This window comes from Equus przewalskii, chromosome 7 (assembly GCF_037783145.1).
Source record: "Equus przewalskii isolate Varuska chromosome 7, EquPr2, whole genome shotgun sequence".
Taxonomy (NCBI): Eukaryota; Metazoa; Chordata; class Mammalia; order Perissodactyla; family Equidae; genus Equus; species Equus przewalskii.
Window position 1 is genome coordinate 30,927,167 of NC_091837.1, and position 20,618 is coordinate 30,947,784.

The 20,618-nt window shown below is 46.4% G+C and overlaps 1 protein-coding gene across 2 annotated transcripts in view; it reads right to left on the reverse strand.

The window, feature by feature from the left end:
* POLE (DNA polymerase epsilon, catalytic subunit) overlaps nt 1–20,618 on the reverse strand; it is a 61,394-nt gene that overhangs the window by 10,778 nt on the left and 29,998 nt on the right. For both annotated transcript variants that reach the window (XM_070629398.1, XM_008536358.2), the window contains exons 25-42: nt 20,209–20,404; nt 18,365–18,579; nt 15,439–15,541; nt 14,906–14,986; nt 14,690–14,812; nt 9,361–9,573; nt 8,869–9,078; nt 8,468–8,611; nt 6,954–7,094; nt 6,575–6,728; nt 6,391–6,497; nt 5,976–6,152; nt 5,674–5,897; nt 5,294–5,514; nt 4,743–4,947; nt 3,066–3,239; nt 1,942–2,067; nt 727–859 (exon numbers count right to left, since the gene is read on the reverse strand). In XM_070629398.1, the coding sequence (XP_070485499.1) occupies nt 727–859; nt 1,942–2,067; nt 3,066–3,239; nt 4,743–4,947; nt 5,294–5,514; nt 5,674–5,897; nt 5,976–6,152; nt 6,391–6,497; nt 6,575–6,728; nt 6,954–7,094; nt 8,468–8,611; nt 8,869–9,078; nt 9,361–9,573; nt 14,690–14,812; nt 14,906–14,986; nt 15,439–15,541; nt 18,365–18,579; nt 20,209–20,404 (2,947 nt within the window). The remainder of the gene's footprint in view (nt 1–726; nt 860–1,941; nt 2,068–3,065; nt 3,240–4,742; nt 4,948–5,293; nt 5,515–5,673; nt 5,898–5,975; nt 6,153–6,390; nt 6,498–6,574; nt 6,729–6,953; nt 7,095–8,467; nt 8,612–8,868; nt 9,079–9,360; nt 9,574–14,689; nt 14,813–14,905; nt 14,987–15,438; nt 15,542–18,364; nt 18,580–20,208; nt 20,405–20,618) is intronic.

The window sequence follows — 20,618 nt, forward strand, 5'->3', positions numbered from 1 at the left end:
CATCACGCCCACGCTCCCGGGCATCACTCCACATTCATCCCACTGGCATGTCCACTCCACCTTTAATACCTACTTGCGTCCTCCTCCCTGACTCTGCCCTGTCCTGCATCCTCCCCTGGGCTGACACTAACTGGGCTCCTACTCAGGCCTTGACCTCCTATAGTTTTGTCCACATAGAGCCCAAGTGGAAGTCAGGCCCTGACATGGCCCTGCTCAGAATCTCTCCATCACTAAAAGCCAAGTCTCCATCATTGCCCTCAGCCCAAGTGGCCTGGCCCAGGCCAGCTCTCTGCCCCAGCTGTGACCACTGCCCCGCCCTGCCCTATAACTTACAGTTGCCTCACACTGCAACAGCTGGCACAGCCTGCTCGCTTGTTCCTTTCAGTCTCTACTTTCCCATCACCCGGTCAGAGGCCTCCTCAACCTCCCCAACTAGACCAGCTCCTGCCCCCATGGCTCACTCTCCGCCCTTACCCTGCTTTGTGTTTATTCTGAGCCCTTGTCATTGCTGACACTGTGTTGTACATCCGCTTGTTTGTTTGCTCACGACCTCCTCCCTCATAGACCCCATGAGAGCAGGGACTCTCTCGTTTGCTGCTGCATGGCCGGGGCCTAGAACTGCACTGGGCACTTGGTCTGTTCACCAGCATGTGCTCACGGGACGAATGCAGACCCTAAAGTCGTTCAGAGTCTAGGCTTAGCTCTCCAAGACTAGTTACCTCTTACCTGTCCACAGTGAATGCTAGATGGAACGTTTCCTTTGATTCCACCATAGTTACAGGGATCCATCCAGAGAAGAAATTCCCAGCATCGAGAGAAAGAAATCGTCAAGGAATGGAAAATCTCTTTAGAATGGATGCTAAAAAGAAGCAAAACAGAAACTGCTTAAATGAAATCAACAGTTTTTCCCTTTTTCTCCATTTTCCTTCTTTTACTTTTATGCCTATCTGCTTACCCTCCACTTATTTAAAAATGAATTTAAAGTAGATTCAGAGTATATCACCCCTCAAAGTTTCTAGGGAAAATGATAAACATTACACCAAGGAGACTTCTGCATTTGCTGGGAGGGGGTAACAGGGACTGGTGTTGAGCGAAGGAGAGGCGAGAGCTACAGAGGTAGAGAACCTGTAGACCTTCTGAGGCTCACCCTTAAACATCCAGCAGAGCATGGATCATGCGCGTGTGGGAAACCCACACAAGGCTGGGCAAAGGACCCCCAGAGTGCCTGCTCTCACCCTGTCAGACAGCCTCAAACTCTCGGGGCACTGGGGCTGTGCTCACAAAAGTCCTGCCTCAATGATGGGGATAGTGAGTTCCAGAGAAAATACTGCTCTGGCCCTGCCTGCAGATCTCAAAAAAGTGCCCAAAAGGTCAAACTGTTTCTACGTAACATAACATAAAGCGCAAACATCTACAGGAATGCAAAAGTATCCAACAGACAAGGCAAGATTCACAACATCTGGCATCCAATCCGCTATCACCAGGTTTGCAAAGAAGCAGAGAAACACAGCACACAAGGAGAAAAACCTATCAACTGAAAACAATTCAGGGCTGATACAGACATTAGAATGAGAAGAGGACATTAAAACAGTTATCATAACTGTATCCTATGTGTTCAAAAAGCTAGAGGAAAGATTCAACTTGTTAAGTAGACTCTAGAAATATATAAAAAGACCCAAACCACACTTCTAGAGATGAAAACTACCATCTTTGAAATGAAAAAAAGACACCGGAAAAAAAAGACTTTCAAAAAAAGATCCACCTACAATTCTATACCTAGCAAAAGTATCTTTCAAAGATTAAGGTGAAATAAAGGCTTTTTCCCAAATCCAAAGGCAGAAACAATTCGTTATGGGTAGAGCCACGCTATGAGAAATGTTACAGAAAGCAGAGGGGAAATGGCATCAGATAAGAACATAAAGGCATGATGAACGCTAACACCTGTTGGTGATGTAGTCCACGTAAGCAATGGCGTCGTCAATCCGCCGCTTCTTCGTGCAGAGGATGATGCGGTTGAAGTTGGCATAGACAACTGACGACCCCAGGCGCTTAAACTCAGCGATGAGCCTGTGGACCAAGTTCAGAATCAACGGTCAAGATGCTACAGAGAATACTAGAAAACACCATGAGAAAAAAGCTGATGGTCCTGAAGGGGAAAAGCCATTCTAAATATACTTAGAACCCAGACGCAACAAAAAAACGGTGAAGACTTCTGCATGGCAAAACCCACCATAAACAAAGCCAATGATAATCAAAGACTGAGGAAAAAATGTGCAACTCATAGTATACAGAAAAATGGATAATTTTTATATAGAAAGAATACATACAAAGTGATGAGAAAAAAACCAACAAAACTACAGAAAAATGGGCAAAGGATATGAAGAGAAAGTCAAACTTCCTTCATAAGGATTGCAAGTTAAGAGTACAATGAGGTAACAATTTATCTCATCAGATTGGCAATAATACTCGCCATGTTGGTGGGGCTGCAGGTGGGGACACACATTCCCAATACTGCTGGTAGTACCACCTCTAGGAAGAGCTCTTTGGCGATATCGATCCCATCAGCATTGACCTACCCAGTTATGGGATCTATCAGACCTGCAGCAGTGCTACTTCCTGGAGATTATTCTACAGATATAGTCACATGATCTTATGCACAAGGCTATTCCTTGGTTGGTTATTTGTAACAGCGTAAGTTCTGGAAGCAGCCTAAATGTCCTAAAAATTAACCTAAAAAATCAGCCCAAAAATCAGTATGGTACATCCACACGTAGATCTCCAAGATTTATTATTAACTAAGACAAGTGAGGTGCAAAACAATAAACACAGGGTACAACGACTTGTGCAAAAAGGGAACAGAAAGACTATGCATCGCACAGCCTATCTCTGGGAGGACGCCGCCCAAAGCTGGAAGGGCAGCTAAGCTTTCCCTGGGACCGTTTTGATTGCTATGGACCATTGGCCCAGAAGTGGGTTCTGGATTTCAGAGGTGCTGACTAGCCATCTCTCTGTTTTTGGGGATGAGGAACCAGCCTAGCCCGGAGAAAGCCATCAGTGGCACTCACTGCAGGAAAAGTTTCTTCATCATGTTGTGGAGTGTGCGGTGCAGAGCAGGGTCATGGAGCAGTGAGGATGGGGACCGGAGCCAGCGGTAAAAGTGCACCACTTGGTTGTCAGCATAGATGTTGCGGTACTGGGTGATCTCCCTCACCCAGCCCACCACCATGCTCTTCAGGATCCTGGAAGAGAGCACAGAGGGCACCCCCACTGTTGCTGGCACCATCTTTTCTTCATTCTGCTCTCACCTTTTATTTTTTTTGTACTTTAGAGTTTTATCTTTTTTTTTTTAAGGAAGATTGGCCCTGAGCTAACATCTGTTGCCAATCTTCCTCTTTTTTTTCTTCCTCCCAAAGCCCCCCCGCACACAGTTGTACATCCTAGTCATAGGTCCTTCTAGTTCTTCTATGTGGGACGCCACCTTGGCTTGGCTTGATGAACAGTGCTAGGTCTATGCCCAGGATGTGAACCAGCGAACCCCAGGCCACCAAAGCGGAGCATGCGAACTTAACCACTATGCATGACACTGGGCCAGCCTCCTCTGCTGTCGCCTTTGCCCCTTCTCTCCTCCCCATCCGAATTCCATCACTCGGCCCTCTGCCACTCATCTGCATCCCTCAAGGTAGGTCAGGCCTCACCACCTCACTCAACACAACTTCTCAAACTCTCCCTACATGCTCAGTGCCCAGAGACAAGACGGCAGGTGCCCTTCAAGAGAAGCATGATGCACAGCAGCAGGTGTGCAACCTCACCCTGCTTGGAGAACCAGAAACAGACTCGAGATCTACAAGGCCTCCTCTCCTGCACACCAGCTACATCCTAACCATTTGCTTCACCACCACTGTCCCTGTTAAACTGCCCTGGATGACTCCACAAATGGCACCATGAAGCCGTTCCCTCAGGGGTCTCCATCTGCAGTCTAACTGAACTTTCAGGAGTGAACTGTCTGCTTCTCTGTCCAGACAGCCCCTGGCCCCGACCACACCATGCTACTTTGGCCCTCAGCCTCTCTTCAGCAGTCCCCGGCCTACAGCTCCTCTCTGCTGTTTCCCAGGTCCTCTCCTTTTGCGAGAAGGCAACAGGAGTGATGGTTGGAGAACACGGTTCTGGGATCACAAGACTCACTCTTGAATATCAACCCTTCCACTCAGAAGCCTGGTATCACCCTCTCTGCCTCAATTTCCCCCTCTCTGCAAAGGGGGTCAGCTGTACCACCTCGTGGGTTGTTGTGGGGCTGTGAAGAGTGCATATGTTCCCTAACAGTGTCACCTCATCCACAGCAATTCTCCTGATACCCAAACCCTGCAACTTGTACCACTTTCTGCCTGGCTTAACCCACGTTCATGTCCTGCTATCCGTTCCAAAGTAGATACTTGATAAACATCCACACCCCATGTTTACTGGAGATCTCCTACGGCCACGCCTCTGGCCACAGGAAAGGGGTCAGAACTGCCGCCCATTTCCAAGGAAGGAGCCTAGCGCCACACTGGTTCCTGCTCTGCCGACCAGGTGGAGGAAGCCCCGGTGACACTGTCCTCGCTCTCAGTTTCCCAAAACAAGGGCATAGGGTAAAGGATTGCCAATGCTCCTTGCAGATCCCAAACTCAGTTATTCTGCCTTTGGAGAAGGGAGGGCACAAGAACAAAAGGTCAGGGTGACAGTCTGAGAAATGAAGGCCCTGGCACCTGAAGGTGCTGGAGCAGAGGGCTGTCTCATCATAGCTGGCCGGGGTGATGGCGGCCTGATTGCCAGTGATCATGTCCTCCAGCGAGGCTTGCTGGATCACATCAAAGCTGACGCCCATGCTGTCGGCCCCTTCCATGTCGTTGACATGATGAGACTGCAGGATGGTGTTGACTGCCAGGTTCTGAATGTCCAGCTCCACGCACACTGCACACAAAGACACCACTACTTGTGACTCACTCTTCCTAGTTCTAGAGCCTGACCCAGCAAGCACCATCTCAGAAAAGTTACTACTTTCCAGGGTGGCCAGAGGCAGCCGATGAGCATCTCTGACTTGGGCTGATGGCAGAGCCCACTTCACTCTTGTCCCACCCTCACAGAGCCCGCCCCGCTCTCGTCCCACACCTGCAGAGGTCCCCCTGCTGCAGGCTGAGCTCCCACATTAGCATAGCCAAGCTCTGGGCATCAGCAGTGGGGCATTCTCACCACCAAAGAATGGCAACAAATGCAGAAACACCAGCTGCTGAGGTCTGCATGTGCCTCAGCCACCCACCTGTGGAGTAACAGCCTGAACTGTTGATCTCCACAGTGGCCTGGTCCTCAAACTCCATGATGAGGCGGTTGTCATCAGCCTCCTTCCCGCCCAGGTCAGGGCGTGATGTAGGAGACAGCCAGAGCAAGTGGTTGTGGCGCTGGAGATGGCGGGCAAAGAAGAGGTCGGAGCCAAAGGTGGAGATGTCCTCAGGCAGATTCCCAATGGGGATGTGGAAGTACCTGCACAAGGACACAGGGTCAGCTCCAAGGGGCACAGGGTCAGCCCCAGGAGGGGCAACTGGGGAAGGCTGACTTGCCACCAGAGACTAACAAGGCTGGCAACAACCAAGATGGCCAGAGCTGTAGAAATCCCAAGAAACACCCCTCTGCTCTGCTCACCTGCTCATCTCAAAGGCCTGTGATAGACAAGTGTCCAGGTTGAGGTAGTGGCGGATCATACGCTGGGCCCCATGGCGCTGCCAGTCCAGGACTCCATAGCTGACCTTATCGACCATGCGGACAGGCACCAGAGGGAATTCCTCCAAGATGGGAACCTCACTGGCCAGCCTCTTCAGCTCCCAGTTGGACTGAACAGCGATGAGCGTGGGCCCGCGGCGTTCCTCCTAGGTGCAGGGAAGAGAGTGGCTAGGTGGATCCAGCCTGGGGAGGTGCTCACGTGGCAGGACCCCGACCACACTCACTTTGTAGGCCAGTAGGAAGCGCTGGATGGCTCTGCAGATGGTCTTCAAGTCGGTTTCCGCCCGAACTTCAAAAGTGTGTTTGGCGGGGGGCAGGAGCTCGGGGCCCACCTTCTCTAGCAGGAGACTGTGCTCAGCTGAGTACAGGGCGCTGAGGCTTGGCATCTGATTGCTTCGCACCTGGACAAACAAGGAACACCTCAGTCCTCTCCCTGCCGGAAGGTGGCTGGGTGGCCCTGAGAGCGGGTAGCACGGCCCGTCTTGCAATTCCACTACTAATGCAATCATCAGAGGGACTCATGAGCAAAGGCTTTTGGAAACAAGGCAGGGGCTTGCCATCCTCCCACCCAGCAATCTGCTCCTCCCCAGATCCTATCCCAGCAAGGCACCTTCCTCAGTCCCTTGCCCAGGAACTCACAGTGTCCAACACAAACACAGACGCCCTGCGCTGCGAGGGCACGAAGATGCCGAAGAGTGCTTTGTGGCCCTGCGCGTGATGATACAGGTAGATGTGGCGGATACTCCCTGCAGGAGGACATGGTCTGTCATCCCAAGATGTGCAAGAGGCAGGGCGAAGCAAGGGCAGTTGGCATGCACCATACCTGGTTCCAGGTAACTGAACTGGGCCAGAGAGCGCATCTCCAGGTGCTCAAGAGTGAAGGTTTCTGCTTCCCTGCCTGAAAGTTGCCTCACCAGCTGTTTATTGACCACACAGACACAACCCAGCTGCACCAGGGCCCGGAACAATAATGGAACCTGGAAAGGAGGCAGACAGGGCAGGGTGAGGGCTGTCTGGGGAGGGCCCACCGTTGGGGCACAGCCCACCACTCTCAGCCTTCTTTGCCAGACGTGTCGCTGAAATTCACTGTCTGTGGAATGGAGCCCACAGTCACTGCTCCTGGCCTGTGCATGCCCTGTGTGGGTTTTCTTTCTTCCATTCTGTCCAGTTGGATCCTGCACAGTTCAGCTGGGAAGAGTTACCTGAGTCTCGTACACACCCTCGATGTCTGGGGCCGACAGCTCAGTATTGATCTCGTTGATGTGTTCTTGGTACATGTCCTCCGGCACCGAGTACTCATAGAGATTGTAGACCATGTTGGAGCGAGGAAGGACTCGATTCACCTGGGGACGATACAGCAATGACCTTGTCACACGGCTAAGTGATAACGTTTGTTGGATGCAGACATGCACACATACCTTCTTACACATGTCCACACACCACCTAAACAGTCCTGGGACTTCTGGAGCCCACACCATGGGATACCTCATATAGCCCACCTCTCCCAGTGAGTAAAACTAAAAGCTCTAACACAACCTCGAGAAGCCACCTGAGGCCCCTGAAAAGCAGACAAACTCTCAGACTAGTGGCGCAGGTGTTCCCAGCTTACTTTCCTCTGTTGTCTCCTGGGTTTAACCTGAGGGTATAGGCTGCAAAAACCCCAAGAAGCCACGTTTTCCTGGTCACAGGACTGGGAAAGGAGCACCCGAAGGAGCCAGAGTGGTGGGGCTCCTGGCTAGGGGCAGGCGGTTACCCAAAAGGACAAATACCCTACAAAGTTACACCACCATCTCACATCCAACAAAAACACAGCAACTCCAGAGCTTCTGTTCTCTGCCATCCTACACCCTCCCCGTCCTCCTTCTAGATCCACTTTCTGTTGAATCTTCTGGTCAGAATCTTCTCCAGAAAGCCTCCTCAGTCTAGCTCCCACTTACAAACAAGCAAATCTCATCTTCTCAACCAGATATTACCTTGTTATGAAATTCCTAGCACCCAACCAAGAGATGTGCACCAGACAGCCGCAATAAATGGGCTTAGGGAGGAGCAACTGGGAGCTCAGATGAGACACCAGGTGAGAGCCTACGAGGACACTACAACCAAGGCACAGAAGACCACCCACTGTAGGATTCCATTTATAGGAAATGTTTACAACAGGCTAATTTAGGGGCAGAACGTGGACCGGTAGTTACAGAGAGCTGGGGGAGGGGAGAGACTGCTAAGGGGTCTGGGGTTTCTTTCTGGGCAATGAAAATGTTCTAAGATTGACTGTGGTGAAGGTTGTATGACTGTGAATATACTAAAAGCCAATGAATTATACACTTTAAATGAGTGAACTGTGTATGGCACGTGAATTATATGCCAACAAAGCAGTTAACATCAGAAGGGTCTATGGAGACAGAACCTGCAGTCTCTGACAAAAGTCCAACCCAGTCCCTTCCCTGCTATGTGGACATCAGACACAAGAGGACAGCACACCCAGGGCAATGACAGCAGTAGCTCCCGTCAGTGAGCAGAGACATTGTTTCAATGAATTCTTGTAGCACCCCAAGAAGGTTCTCAGGAGATGGAGGCTCCAGAACACCTTGTTCAAGGTCACTAGGTCTTTGTATCTGCAAAGCCCGGTTCTTTTGGTGGCCTCCATCATTACAGACAACCTCAGAGGGTGAGCAGGCAGCTGACCACAGTGACCAGCAACAGCAGCTGCCTCCTGTACCTTGCGATATGAAGGTCCCTCCTCCGCTTTAGCCACTCGCTGGTTCACGTAGAACACGCGGGGGATGTTCAGCTTGATGCAGTACAAGTCACTGCTGATGACAGCCCACAGCCTGAACAGGCCAGGTTGGCTGGTCTCACTGATCTGAAAGGGAAACAGACTGTACAGCAGTGTGTGTCTCACCTTGTCACAGAAAGTGCTCCAAACCCGTGGACAAGCCACCTCCCAGGAGGCCTCCAGTACCAGCCATGAGCACAGTCACAAAGGTAAAGGCCTGCCCTTTCTCTTCCATCCCAGACTGTGGCATCACAGACCAGGATCATGAGCTGGCTAGACAGCCTTCCCATTGGCCATGCTGCTGCCGTTGGGTGTCCTGCCCTCCCATGGATAGCTGTCTGCACCTGCACAATCTGCCACGGAAGGTCCAGAATGCTGCGAGCGGTTCTTCGCAAGAAGCCCCCGAGTCCTGTGGTGGGCCTGTCTCGGATGGCCCCGGGCCGCGGTGCACCCTCTGCCACCTCCAGACGCCGCCTCTTCTTGCGAGCCAGGCGCTGTCGGGACTGCAGCTGCCACTTCTTCTTGTGGAACCGAAGCCAGACCAGCCACTCTTCCTGGGACAGATGGTGCAGCAGATCAAGAAGAGATGGTAAACACAATCAAGGAGCATGCAGTAAAGCAGAAATATCCTTCCACAGCAACTAAACCATGTAGGTCCCAAGCACTCTGTAAGGACTGGGCATCTCTCACCAACCATCTCAGGGGTCAAGACCCATCTTGGGGCCTTTGTGCTACTCAGCAGACCCTGAAGAGAGACAGCATGCCACTGCTCAGGCCCAACCGGCATCCTGCTCCCTCCTCCCACTGGCCACTCCAGATTGCCTGAGGCTTCTTACCTGGGTGGTTCCGAGGGCTGGAGGCTGCCCCAAGATCTCCTGCCAGGGCACCGTCAGCTCCAGGTCCTGCGATTCCTCCTGGCTCTCCCAGAGGACACGCTTCCTCTTAGTAGCGATGGGAACTGCTGAGGGGAGAGGCTTTGCAAGGCCAAAGTCTTCCATGTCAGGAGCGCCAAGGCTCTGGGTCCCTTCAGGAACCTGGGCCATGCCTATCTGCAAAGACCCAAAGGAGACTTAAAACACCAGATCTCTCCCAGCAAATTCCACTTTCAGAGATCTATCATAAGTACATCATTTGAAATGGATAAAATACTTGCACACAAAGACGTTCACTTACAGACTAATCTATTTTTAACTTTTAGTAGTGAAGAGGTCAAACAGAAAATGTCACTCAAGTACAGCCATGTGCCGCAGAAAGATGTCTGTCAACAGACTGCACATAAGACGGTGGTCCCATAAGATTAACACCATAGACCCTAGGTGTGCAGTAGGCTATGCCATCTAGATTTGTGTAAGTGTACTCTATGACACTCACACAACAATGAAATAGCCTAATAATGCATTTCTCAGAACATATCCCTGTTATTAAGCAATGCGTGACTGTACCACCATTATGAAGCAAATGTTTATTTTTCCATGTTTGCTCCAGAACTCTCTCCTTTTCATAATAAAATATTGCAGAGAATAGGTAAAACCCCCCTCTTCCTCCCTCCCAGCCCCCGAGTACAGTGTCTATGCCTCCCCATACATTCTCTACTTTTATCCATGTCCATAAACAACACACACCACTGCTTTAGGCTGCAGTTTTATGTAAATAGTTGCATAGTACACATCCTATTGCAACTTGTTTTTTCACTCAATGATCTATTTTTGAGACTGACTCCTACTGATACATCAAGACATGGTCCAGTCATTCTAACTGCAGGACATTCTATTATACAAATAAACCAGCTTGCCAATCCATGACATTCTAAATGAAGAACAGCTAGTTTCTACTCTTTCTGAACTACAAACTGGGATTCATTGACCACCCTTCCACCTGCTGCCTGAAGAACTTGTGTTTGCTCTCCCACCAGAAATATGAACAGGTTCCTATTTCCCCACAAGTGTCAACACTTGATGTCACCATACTAACTCGTTTTTTGGTATGACATGGTATCCAAATATTTTGCATTTACCTGATAGTGAGGTTGACACTGTGGTAGGCAGCGTCTAAAATGGCCCCAATGACCCCACTTCCAGGTGTTCATGACCCTGTGTGACTCCCTCCTGAGTGTGGGCTGGACCCAGTGACTTGCCTCTAATGAACAGATTACAACAAAAGTAATGGGATGTCATTTCTGAGATCAGGTCATAAAATACTGTGACCTCTGCACTGCCGGCACTCTTTCTGGCTCTTATCCAGTGCTCACTCTGAAGAAGTCAGCTGCCATGCTGTGAGCTGTCCTATGGAGAGGTCCATGGAGCAAGGAACTGAGGACGGCATCCACAAATGGATGCTCCTGCCAGCCACCAGAGAGCTTGGAAGCAGATCCTTCCCCAGTTGCTGGGGGAAGCCTTCAGATGAGACCACAGTCCTGGCTGACACCTGACGGCGGCCTACGGGGAATCCTGAGCCAGTGGACCAGCTAAGCTGAGCCCAGATTCCCAATCTACAGACCACAGAAAGAGTGAGATAATAATACATGTGTGTTGTTTAAGTTGCTAAGTTCTGGGGTCATGTGCTACATAGCAATAGATAACTAATATACATGCTTATGGACCATTTCTAACTTTTGTACATTCCAAGTATCTTCTTCAAATTGTGACTTGTCTCTTCATTTTATGGGACTTCTGTGCTATAAAAAAGTTTCTGTGTTTTTTGTTTATTTTCTATTATAAAAATCATAAAAGTACAGTAATGAACTCCCATGTTCTTATTACCCAGATTCAATAATTATCAACATTCATTCTGCCATTCTTGTTTCAGACTATGGAAGACAAATTTTAATTAATTTATCAATCTTTCCCTTTATGATCTGTGTTTTTTATGTGCACCTTAAGATGCCCTTTCTATTCCAGCATCATCAGGACAGTCTCCTCTGTTTTTTCCTAAGGATTTTCATTTTATTTTTTCAATTTAGATCTTTATTCTAAATTTTTCAATTTAGATCTTTATTTGGAATTTGTTTTTATACTTAGTGTGAGATAGCAACTTACTTCTGAAGTATGAAAAACCGTTTCATATGAAATATGAAAAACGATTTCCCCTAGCGTCATTTATTGACTAAGAAGCCCTTTCTCTCCCTAATAATTTGTGATGCTACTTCTGCGATATACCAAGCTGCCATATATATTTGGATCTGCTTCTAGGCTCCCTATTAGTTCCATGCTCTACTGTCTTACCTTATTAAGATTTACAGTGAGTCTTGTCACATACTAAGATAAATTTCCCCTTTATTCTTTTTTTTTTAAAGATTGTATTTTTCCTCTTTCTCCCAAAGTCCATAATTGTGTATTTTTTTAGTTTGGGTCCTTCTAGTTGTGGCATGTAGGATGCCGCCTCAGCATGGCTTGATGAGCAGTGCCATGTCTGCACCCAGGATTCGAACTGGTGAAACCCTGGGCTGCTGAAGTGGAGCGCATGAACTCAACTGCTCGGCCACGGTGCCGGACCCCCCCTTTATTCTTCAAAATTGTTTTGGTTATTATTAACCTTGCTCTTCATATGAACTTTAGGATTCACTTGGCAAGTTTTATCAAAAAATTTTTTGCACATATTTTAATTGAATTTTACAGATTAACTTGGGGCAAATTGTTGTATTCTAACATTGAGTGCTTCCATCCATGAAGATGGTGTATCTCCCTACTTATTTAGGTGAATTCTTATATGCTTCAATAAAGTTGTATAATTTTTTTCCATACAAGTCTTGCACACATTTTGTTACCATGGCTTTATTCACTGGTATGTTATTTGCTGCTATTATAAATTGTATCTTTCAAAAAATATTTTCTGGTTTTAGTATAAAAGGAAGCTATAGATTTTTATACATTAGCCTTGCATCTAAGTCTTGATAAAATGTCTTATTAGTTAAAACAATTTCTGGATTTCCTTACAGTTTCCGTTAACAATTATATTGTCTGCAAATGATGAGTTTTACATCTCTCTTTCAATCCTTAAAATTTATTTTTCTTGTTTAATTATTCTGGCTAGGACCTCCAAACAATTCTGAATAGAAGTGGTGGTAACAGATATCCATTTCTTGTTTCTTATTTTAATGCTTCTAATGTTTTGCCATTAAGTATGATGTTTGCTATTGGGTTTTGATATAGAGAAACATCTCATCTTTTCTGATTTTAACTGCTCAAAGTTTTATCATAAACAGACATTAAAGTTTATCAAATGTTCTTTCCGTATGTATATGAGATAATCCTGTAAGTCTTCTCCTTTAATAAAGAATAAGTTAACAGATTTCTCCTAAGATTAAGTAAATTAGCACATTTCTAAAGTTACACACCTGCCATTCTTTGTATAAATCCTACTTGGACACAATGTTACTGTTTCTATACTCTGCAGAATTTAGTTTGTTGCTATTTTTGTATCTATTGTTCATAACTGACAATGGCCTGACTTCCCTTTCTTATCCTGCCCTATCAGTTTGTTACCAAGGTTACCAAATGAGCAAGGAGCCTTTTCCTCTTTTATTCTTCTCTGAAATAATTTGTTTATAATGTTTGGTAAAATTCCTCTGAAACATCATTTGGGTCCAGTGTTTGTTTCTTTTTAACTATGATCCAATTTTTTAATGGATAAAGTTCTACTCAGGTTTTGTATTTCTTCTTAGGTCAATTTGAATAATTCTTCTAGGATACTGTCCATTCCATCTAAGTTTTCCAATTGTTTAGCAGAGAAAGGTAATTGTTTTCATTTTTCAGGCTTTACTATATCCCCAATTATGTCTGTTTTCATTAAAATAAAACCCAAAAGATATATATCTTGACAAAGATTTGTCTATTTCCTAAGTCTTTTCAAAGGTCAAGGTTTGGTTTACTGTTGGTTTCATTCATTGCTTTCTTTCTACTTCCTGGGTTTATTGCGTTGTTCTCGAATTCTTCTGTTGGAAGTTTATTTAATTTTGTATTTGTTTTTCTTTTCTAATATACGCATTTAGATAGATAATGTGCATATAAGTACTCTTTAGCTGCACACTACAAATTTTGATAGTATTATTATTTTCATTCAGTAAGTATTTCTAATTTCCATTTTGACTTCTTTGACCCATGAGTTATTTATAAATGTGTTTTCTTTTTAAAATTCCAAAATAACATAGTCTATATATAAATTATTTGGAATCTGTTGCAACTTACTTTGTAGTATACGTATGGTCATTATTTTATGTGTTCCTGAAAAGAATGTGTATTCTCTAAATACTACTTGCAGGTTATCCTTCTTCACTAAATATAGTTAGTTAATTGTGACATTCCAACCTTACATATTTTCACTAGTTTTTGATCTGCTCAACCTATCAATTGAGAGATATGTTAAAATTTCCCACTGATTAGATGTCAATTTCTTCTAACTAGGTAAATTTTTACATTATTAATTGAAAGCTAAACTACTAGAATTATTATATATTTCTACTGAATTGTGACTTTATCATTTAATAACCATCCTTATCCCTACTAATATTTTCTGGCCTAAAGATTATTTTGTCTGGCATTAATTTAGCCATGTCAGCTTTGCTTTGTTTAACATTTACCTGGTATATATGTTTTTTCATCCTTTTAATCTTTCTGTGCCCTTATCTTTTAGGTATAGCTCTTATAAATAAGATCGAGTTAGATTTTAAAAATCCAATGTGAGAATCTTGTTTTTAGCAAGCACATTTGTATTCTGCTCTGGTCTAAGGCTCACTTTTCATTTTTAGCACCTGATAATTTTCTTTTTGCTCTTCTGATTTTAGCTATGCCTTTCATTATACTGTCTTTAGTATTTTTTTTACTGTTTCTAATAGATTTTATTTTATAGTTTAGAAAACCGAAGTCTCAAGGTACAGTGATTCACTCCAAGTATAATTAGTAAACCCTATATTTACATATAAGAAGATAGCTCTTCACCCTTAACTGATGATTCACAATGTGTTTCTATCACAAAAGAATGCCACTGGGAAGAATTAAAGGGTAAAAGTACCAAGGTATACATTTTTAGAAAGAAAAATTCTAGATGGTTGAATAAAAGCATCCAAAACCAGGACAGCAGCATAGGGACCCTGGTTCCCTGTGTGCGCCTACAGGAACCTGCCTAGCCCCGACCGTCACGGCCTCTGTTGTCCTGGCCTGGCCCCATTACCTGTCTCTTGCCTTCAAGGATGAAGAGCTCGCTGATTTTCTTCTGCTTGTAGATGTCATTCTTCTCCAACAGTTTTTTGTGCAGCCAGTCGGGGTGTTTGACACGCGGCACTGGGTTCTTCACCTACACGAAGGCGACACTGATCACTCGTCCGACTCTGCTAGTCTGGGGCTCTGAAGCCACCCTGGCCCTGTTTCCACTGGCTCTCAACCTCACCTGCTGTAGAGCCGCAGGAATCGTGATGATCTTCTGTATGGCACTCCCTAGCCGCTCGATGTAGTAGTCCCAATCCAGAATCTGAGCGTATAGGAAACGGACGACAGGGGCGCATAAGAGAACAATAGCAGCACTCCACTCCACTCAGTGCTGAGCACTGTACTGAATGCTTCATGTGTCTTATTTAATCCACTAAGAAATTCTATGATGAAAGGTGCCCATTTCACAGAGGAAACTGAGGCGGAGAGCTTAAATGACTTTCCCAGGACCAGAGCAAGTAGGTGGCCGAGCCAGCACTAGAATCCTGAGCCAGAACCCTTGACCTTAGTCTAGCCAAGAGAACAAAGAGATTCCCTGCATCTGGCTTTTCCAATTTTTCCCTAAAGTGTAACTATTTTCTTACCCATCACATATCAGAAAGGAGGACGTCAAAACTGAAGACTTCAGACAAAAAAGTGACCTGAGTCAGGGACACCCTGCTCTGTCCAGCTCCTCTCCTAAACTTCTTAGAGCAGAAAAACATCAGCACTCACTGTCCGAATATCAAACTCTTGAAGAGAAGAACTCTTAAGCCACTTCCGGAGAAAGTGCTTCCTTACTGTGGGCTCTGCTTGGAAAATGGCGAGTGGGATGGCCCTGGGTGAGAAGAGATACAAAATGCACAAATGTGAAAATCTTCCTAAATCTGATCATGATGCTCATCAAGTGTACACGTATTTTACATGGAAATAGGACTTACAGTCTAGCTTGTAACCTATGTTTTCACTTAATGTTGTTATTTTCTATAAACTATGCCTTATATCTAATGCTTACTGTATTTAATAACTAAATACTACTTCATTTTATTAAAATACCATAGTTTAACACATAATCCCCCCACCGTTGGCCATTTGGTCTGTTCTGTTTGGTCACTGTTAACAGAGCTGTTTAACAAATGTCCTTACGTAAGTTATATATTATATATGTGCGTGCGTATAAACACTCCTAAAATGTTGTTTGTTGGGTAAAATATAGGAAGAGTCCATCTGCTTTTCTGACTGAATATGTCATTCACAAAGCAGCAAGGCAACTGTCAATGCCCCTCTTCCTTTCATTGGAGGAAATATTTGTTATTATCAAATCTTATAAACATAAAGAAACCTGGAAAGGACACACCTGTGTGTGCACCCACCTGGATAGCCACACCTAGCCCTAGCAAACTTCGAGCCCTGCCACTTTTCCTTCACATGCGAAAAGATAAGGATGAGGATGAAGCTCCCTGTGCAGCTCTCCTGAGCCTCCTCGTACGGAAGTAAACACAATCCTTATTGTGGTGTTCATCAATCCCAGGCAAGCTTCTATACTACTCCTATTTGTAGGTACCCGTGAAAAAAGAAAACTATTTCCCACATTCGTAAACTCTACATAGATGGAAGTATACTGTACGTATCATCCTGCAACTTTCTGTTTTTCATATCAGAGTTGTAACATGTAGCTGTGATTCAATCATTCCAAATCCTGTATTGCACTTCACTGCATAAAAAATACATTTACTCATTTTCTTCTGGTTGATGGACACTCACGGTGTTCCCAATTTTGCTATTAGACACAATGTAATCACACAGGGGCAGTTATGCAGGGCATGTCCCCAGAAGTGCTCAATTTTAGGGTGAATCAGCCATCTCCTACTTCATGCACTGCTCTTTTCTCTCCAAAGTGACTCATCCACTCTCCTGTCTCCACTATGACCGCTGGTCTACACGGTCCTTAACAAGTGGTTTCATCAGACTATTTCTAACCGATGGGTGCTTTTACATTCTGCATTTCCCGATTAGTGATCTTTGCATGTACTGTCCATCATTTTTCTTCATTTGTGAACTGCCTATTCATATCTGTTGCCTACTTCTTCTTTGGGTTGTTTGTCTTTTTCTTATTTATACATAAAAGTTCTTTACTTTATCCTATATATAATCTATTTTAGCCTTATATCAAATTCCTTTTCCTTTTGTTATGACTGTGGGGATTTCTTTTTAAGGAGATATTTGCTGTGTTTCGTTCATTTTCTTTTCCCTCCAGGCCTTTCTGGCATTGGTGAGAACACTGATTATTGAAGTTTCTATCTTTATCAGTTATCTGCTGCAGTATTACAGACCACCTCAAAACTCAGTGGATTGAAACAATAATCATTTTTTGCTTGTAAGTCTGTAATTTGCCTGGGGTTTGAAGTTTGTAGTCTTGCCTGGGGGAACTTGTGTATCTGCAGTGGCCTCCCTTGCAGGTGTGGCAGTTGGTGCTGTCAGCTGGGCCTCTCTCTGTACATGACCTCTCAGGTTCCACAGTCTGGGCCTCCCTCTGCACACAACCTCTTGGCCACACCAGGCAGCAAGAGGGTGAGAGGAACATAAGGCCTCTTACAACCAGAGTTCAGCAGTCACATGTCACTCCTGCCATATGCCATTAGTCATAGCATGTCATAGGGCTGCCTAGACTCTGGGCAAGGGGAGAAGACACACCCTGTTGGGGGAGGAGCAGCCAGCTCCATTATAAAGGGTCACGGAGGCACCGCTGTGGCGGTCTTTAAAACAGTTTCTCTTGACGGTGCTTAGCACTCTCCTGGGTCTGCCCACCTGTTCTCAAGGCTTGCCCATGGAGCCACGTCTAGTCCCTGAGCTCTTGGTAGGAAGCTCTGCCAAGGTCATGGGATGACAGGCAGGATGAGTTCTTTCTTTCATCTTATGCACTATCAACAGGAAAAACCAGGCCTTCAACATTCTGTATTTTCCTGTTTCATTCATGCAGTGCTTGCACAACTCAAACGGCCCAATGGCACTGGGTGACAGATCTGCCCTGTTGACCCTGAACCTTCCACAGTTGGGACTGGACACTGCTTGCTATCTGATAGAATCCTCTGCTGTTGCCCTTGACGTGTTCCAGAAGCTGGAGGACATTTCCTTCTGTCAGCAAAGAGGGTTAGGAGACACGGCCCTGGCAGTGCAATGGAGCCTTAGGTGCTGGAGCATTCTGTGAGGCAAGCCACTACAACCTATCCAGCCAGGGCAGCATCAGTCTCCCTGAAGGTGTGAGTGACGCAGGGCCCTGTCCTAAACCTGAACTGGACCTTGTGACGGGGTCCATCATAGCTGACTCTCCAAGTCGCCCCCACACCTCTATGCCTGACTGAGAGGGTGCCCTTGGTCTGGCCTCCCAAGAAACTAAGCCCCAGCTTCTCAGGGGCTCCAGGTGGACGGGCTCACCACACCCTCTCAGGGGTCCTGCCAGGGACCCAGCAAGCCTTCCTGTCATCTGATTTGCAGGGAGTCGGAGGCCCAGTCCCTCCCTCTTCCAACACCTCACTGTCCCTGCTCTTCTTAAGGAGCTCACCTCTCTATCGAGGGACAGAGGTTCCACAAAAAACACAGGTTTTCAACGTGAGCATCCAAATCCTTAAAGAATCACTTCCTTAACCTTGGAAACCCCTACCTCTCTGTGACTGGAGACCCCTCAGGCTTCCGGGAGATGATGTAGCGGCAGCTCAGCCCTGCATCTTTCACCATCTGATCTCCCAGGAACTCAGCCAGGCGCTTAGCCGTGCTGATGGATGTAGACTTCTGCTCCCCATAATCTTCCAGCTTCCGAGACATGGAACGATTCTCAGAGATCAGCTCAAACAGCTCAGAATCAGGCATGTTGGCTGCCTGGAGAAAGAGGCAATGGGAAAAACATCATGCAGAGGTAGAGGAGCCTCACCCCAAGCTCAGCCTGGACTTTCCTCTCACGGAGTTGTGTGTTTCTCTAGCCTGATGAGCTGAAGGCAACAGTATAATGGGGTTGTCTCACCAGTGTACAGCAATACTTTAAAAAAACACACACAAAACTTTAACTTTTATTTTATTAAACTGTGCAGAAAATGTCAAGAAACATTTATTGAGCCATAAGCACTGAGACTGCAAAGAAAGGAGAAAGACAGGGCAAAAACTGGTGATTTTTCTCCTAAAAGGAAGAGAAAGACAGGGAAAAGCAGTCAGGAGGGAGGAAATAGAGAGACCCTGGCCAGGTGGAGAGCCGCTGGAGCAACTGAGGAGCCAGTGGCATTCTTGGTTGATGAAGAGTCTGAGGGGCCTGAGGACAGACAGCTACATCTGTTCCCATGCACACGCTCCTTTGCACACACATCCCTGACCTCCCACCCCTTCTCCTCTGCACACCCATCCCTGACCTCCCACCCCTGACCTTGTACACACCCATCCCTGACCTCCCACCCCTGACCTTGTACATAATCCCTGACCTCCCACTCCTGCCCTTGTGCACATGCATCCCTGACCTCCCATCCCTGCCCTTGTGCACATGCATCCATGACCTCCTGCCCCTGCTCCTGTGCACACCCATCCCTGACCTCCCACCCCTGACCTTTTGCACACCCATCCCTGACCTCTCGCCCTTGCCCTTGTATACATCCATCCCTGACCACCCATCCCTGCCCCTGTGCATACCCATCCCTGACTTCCCACCCCTACCCTTGTACACACACATCCCTCTCGCCCCAGCTCCTGTGCACACACATCCCTGAACTCCCACCCCTGCCCTTGTGCACACCCATCCCTGACCTCCCACCCCCAACATCCCATAAGATTTGCTCAGGTCACGAGAGTTTCAGGTGATCTTCCCCCTTGGTGCTTACTCTCATGTATGGGTCAACTCTATAAAGAATGAAACGACATGCCACAAAACACAGGAAGCCAGAAAAATGTTTCAGAATATTCTAGTATTCCTTTTACCCAGAAAGCCTCCTCCTAGCAAACAACGCAGGAGAGGAGGGACTGGCATCTACACAAAGATGTTCAATGCGACATTATTTACAACAGTGGAAACCTGAAGCCCATCTGACGCCCAACAGTAGCAGAGTGGTCCATAAATTAAGCCACGCAAACTTGATGAAATACAAAGACTACAGAGCAACATGCGGTAATGGTAAATTCTATGAGAAGGTGTATCTAAAGATAAGGCAACACAGTCGTTGAAGTTGTAGGAATTATGTGTGTGTTCATAGAGCCTACAAAGATTTAAACAATCAAAGAAGCTGATATGATCATTGGTAAATTTCTCTCTTACAATTCCTTTTACCATCACACTATTTGCTTCCTTCACAGAATCCTGTAACTGGATGCAGAAGCTGAGGGGGGATTCTGAGAGACACTGGAAGTCTTGAGATTTTGTCAGAATTAGCCTGAGTTCATCTGTCACTTGGCCCTCCAGGAGCCCAGGGAACACCAGGTCTCTCTGCCCACAGATGCCTCAGAGCCAGGTGAGGAGGAAGGCGGGCTTACCTTGCTATACAGCACGTCCAACCAGTAATCGGCCACCTTGGCAACAGAGCCATACACTTCTTCTAGGGTGCTGCCCTTGAGGAAGGCCTCGAACACTGAGGACTGGAAGATTTTAATCAGCTGCAGCTCCCCGCGACGTTTGACCTCGAAGCCCTTTAGCTCGGCCAGGGAACCATCCTCATTGAACACAGCATATCTAGAAACACAGGCAAGCACAGGAGTGAAACACAGCCTGGGATGCTGGCTGCTCTTCATTGCCTCTCTGCCTTTCTCCTTTTCTTTCTGAGCCTCCCCTCTAGCATCCATCAGGTAGCAAACATCTCTCCACCCTGAGGTTTATGCTTCTCCAACATAAAACTGACTTAGGGGCTTGCAGCCTGTAGAACCAGAATCTAACAGGTGAAGAAACA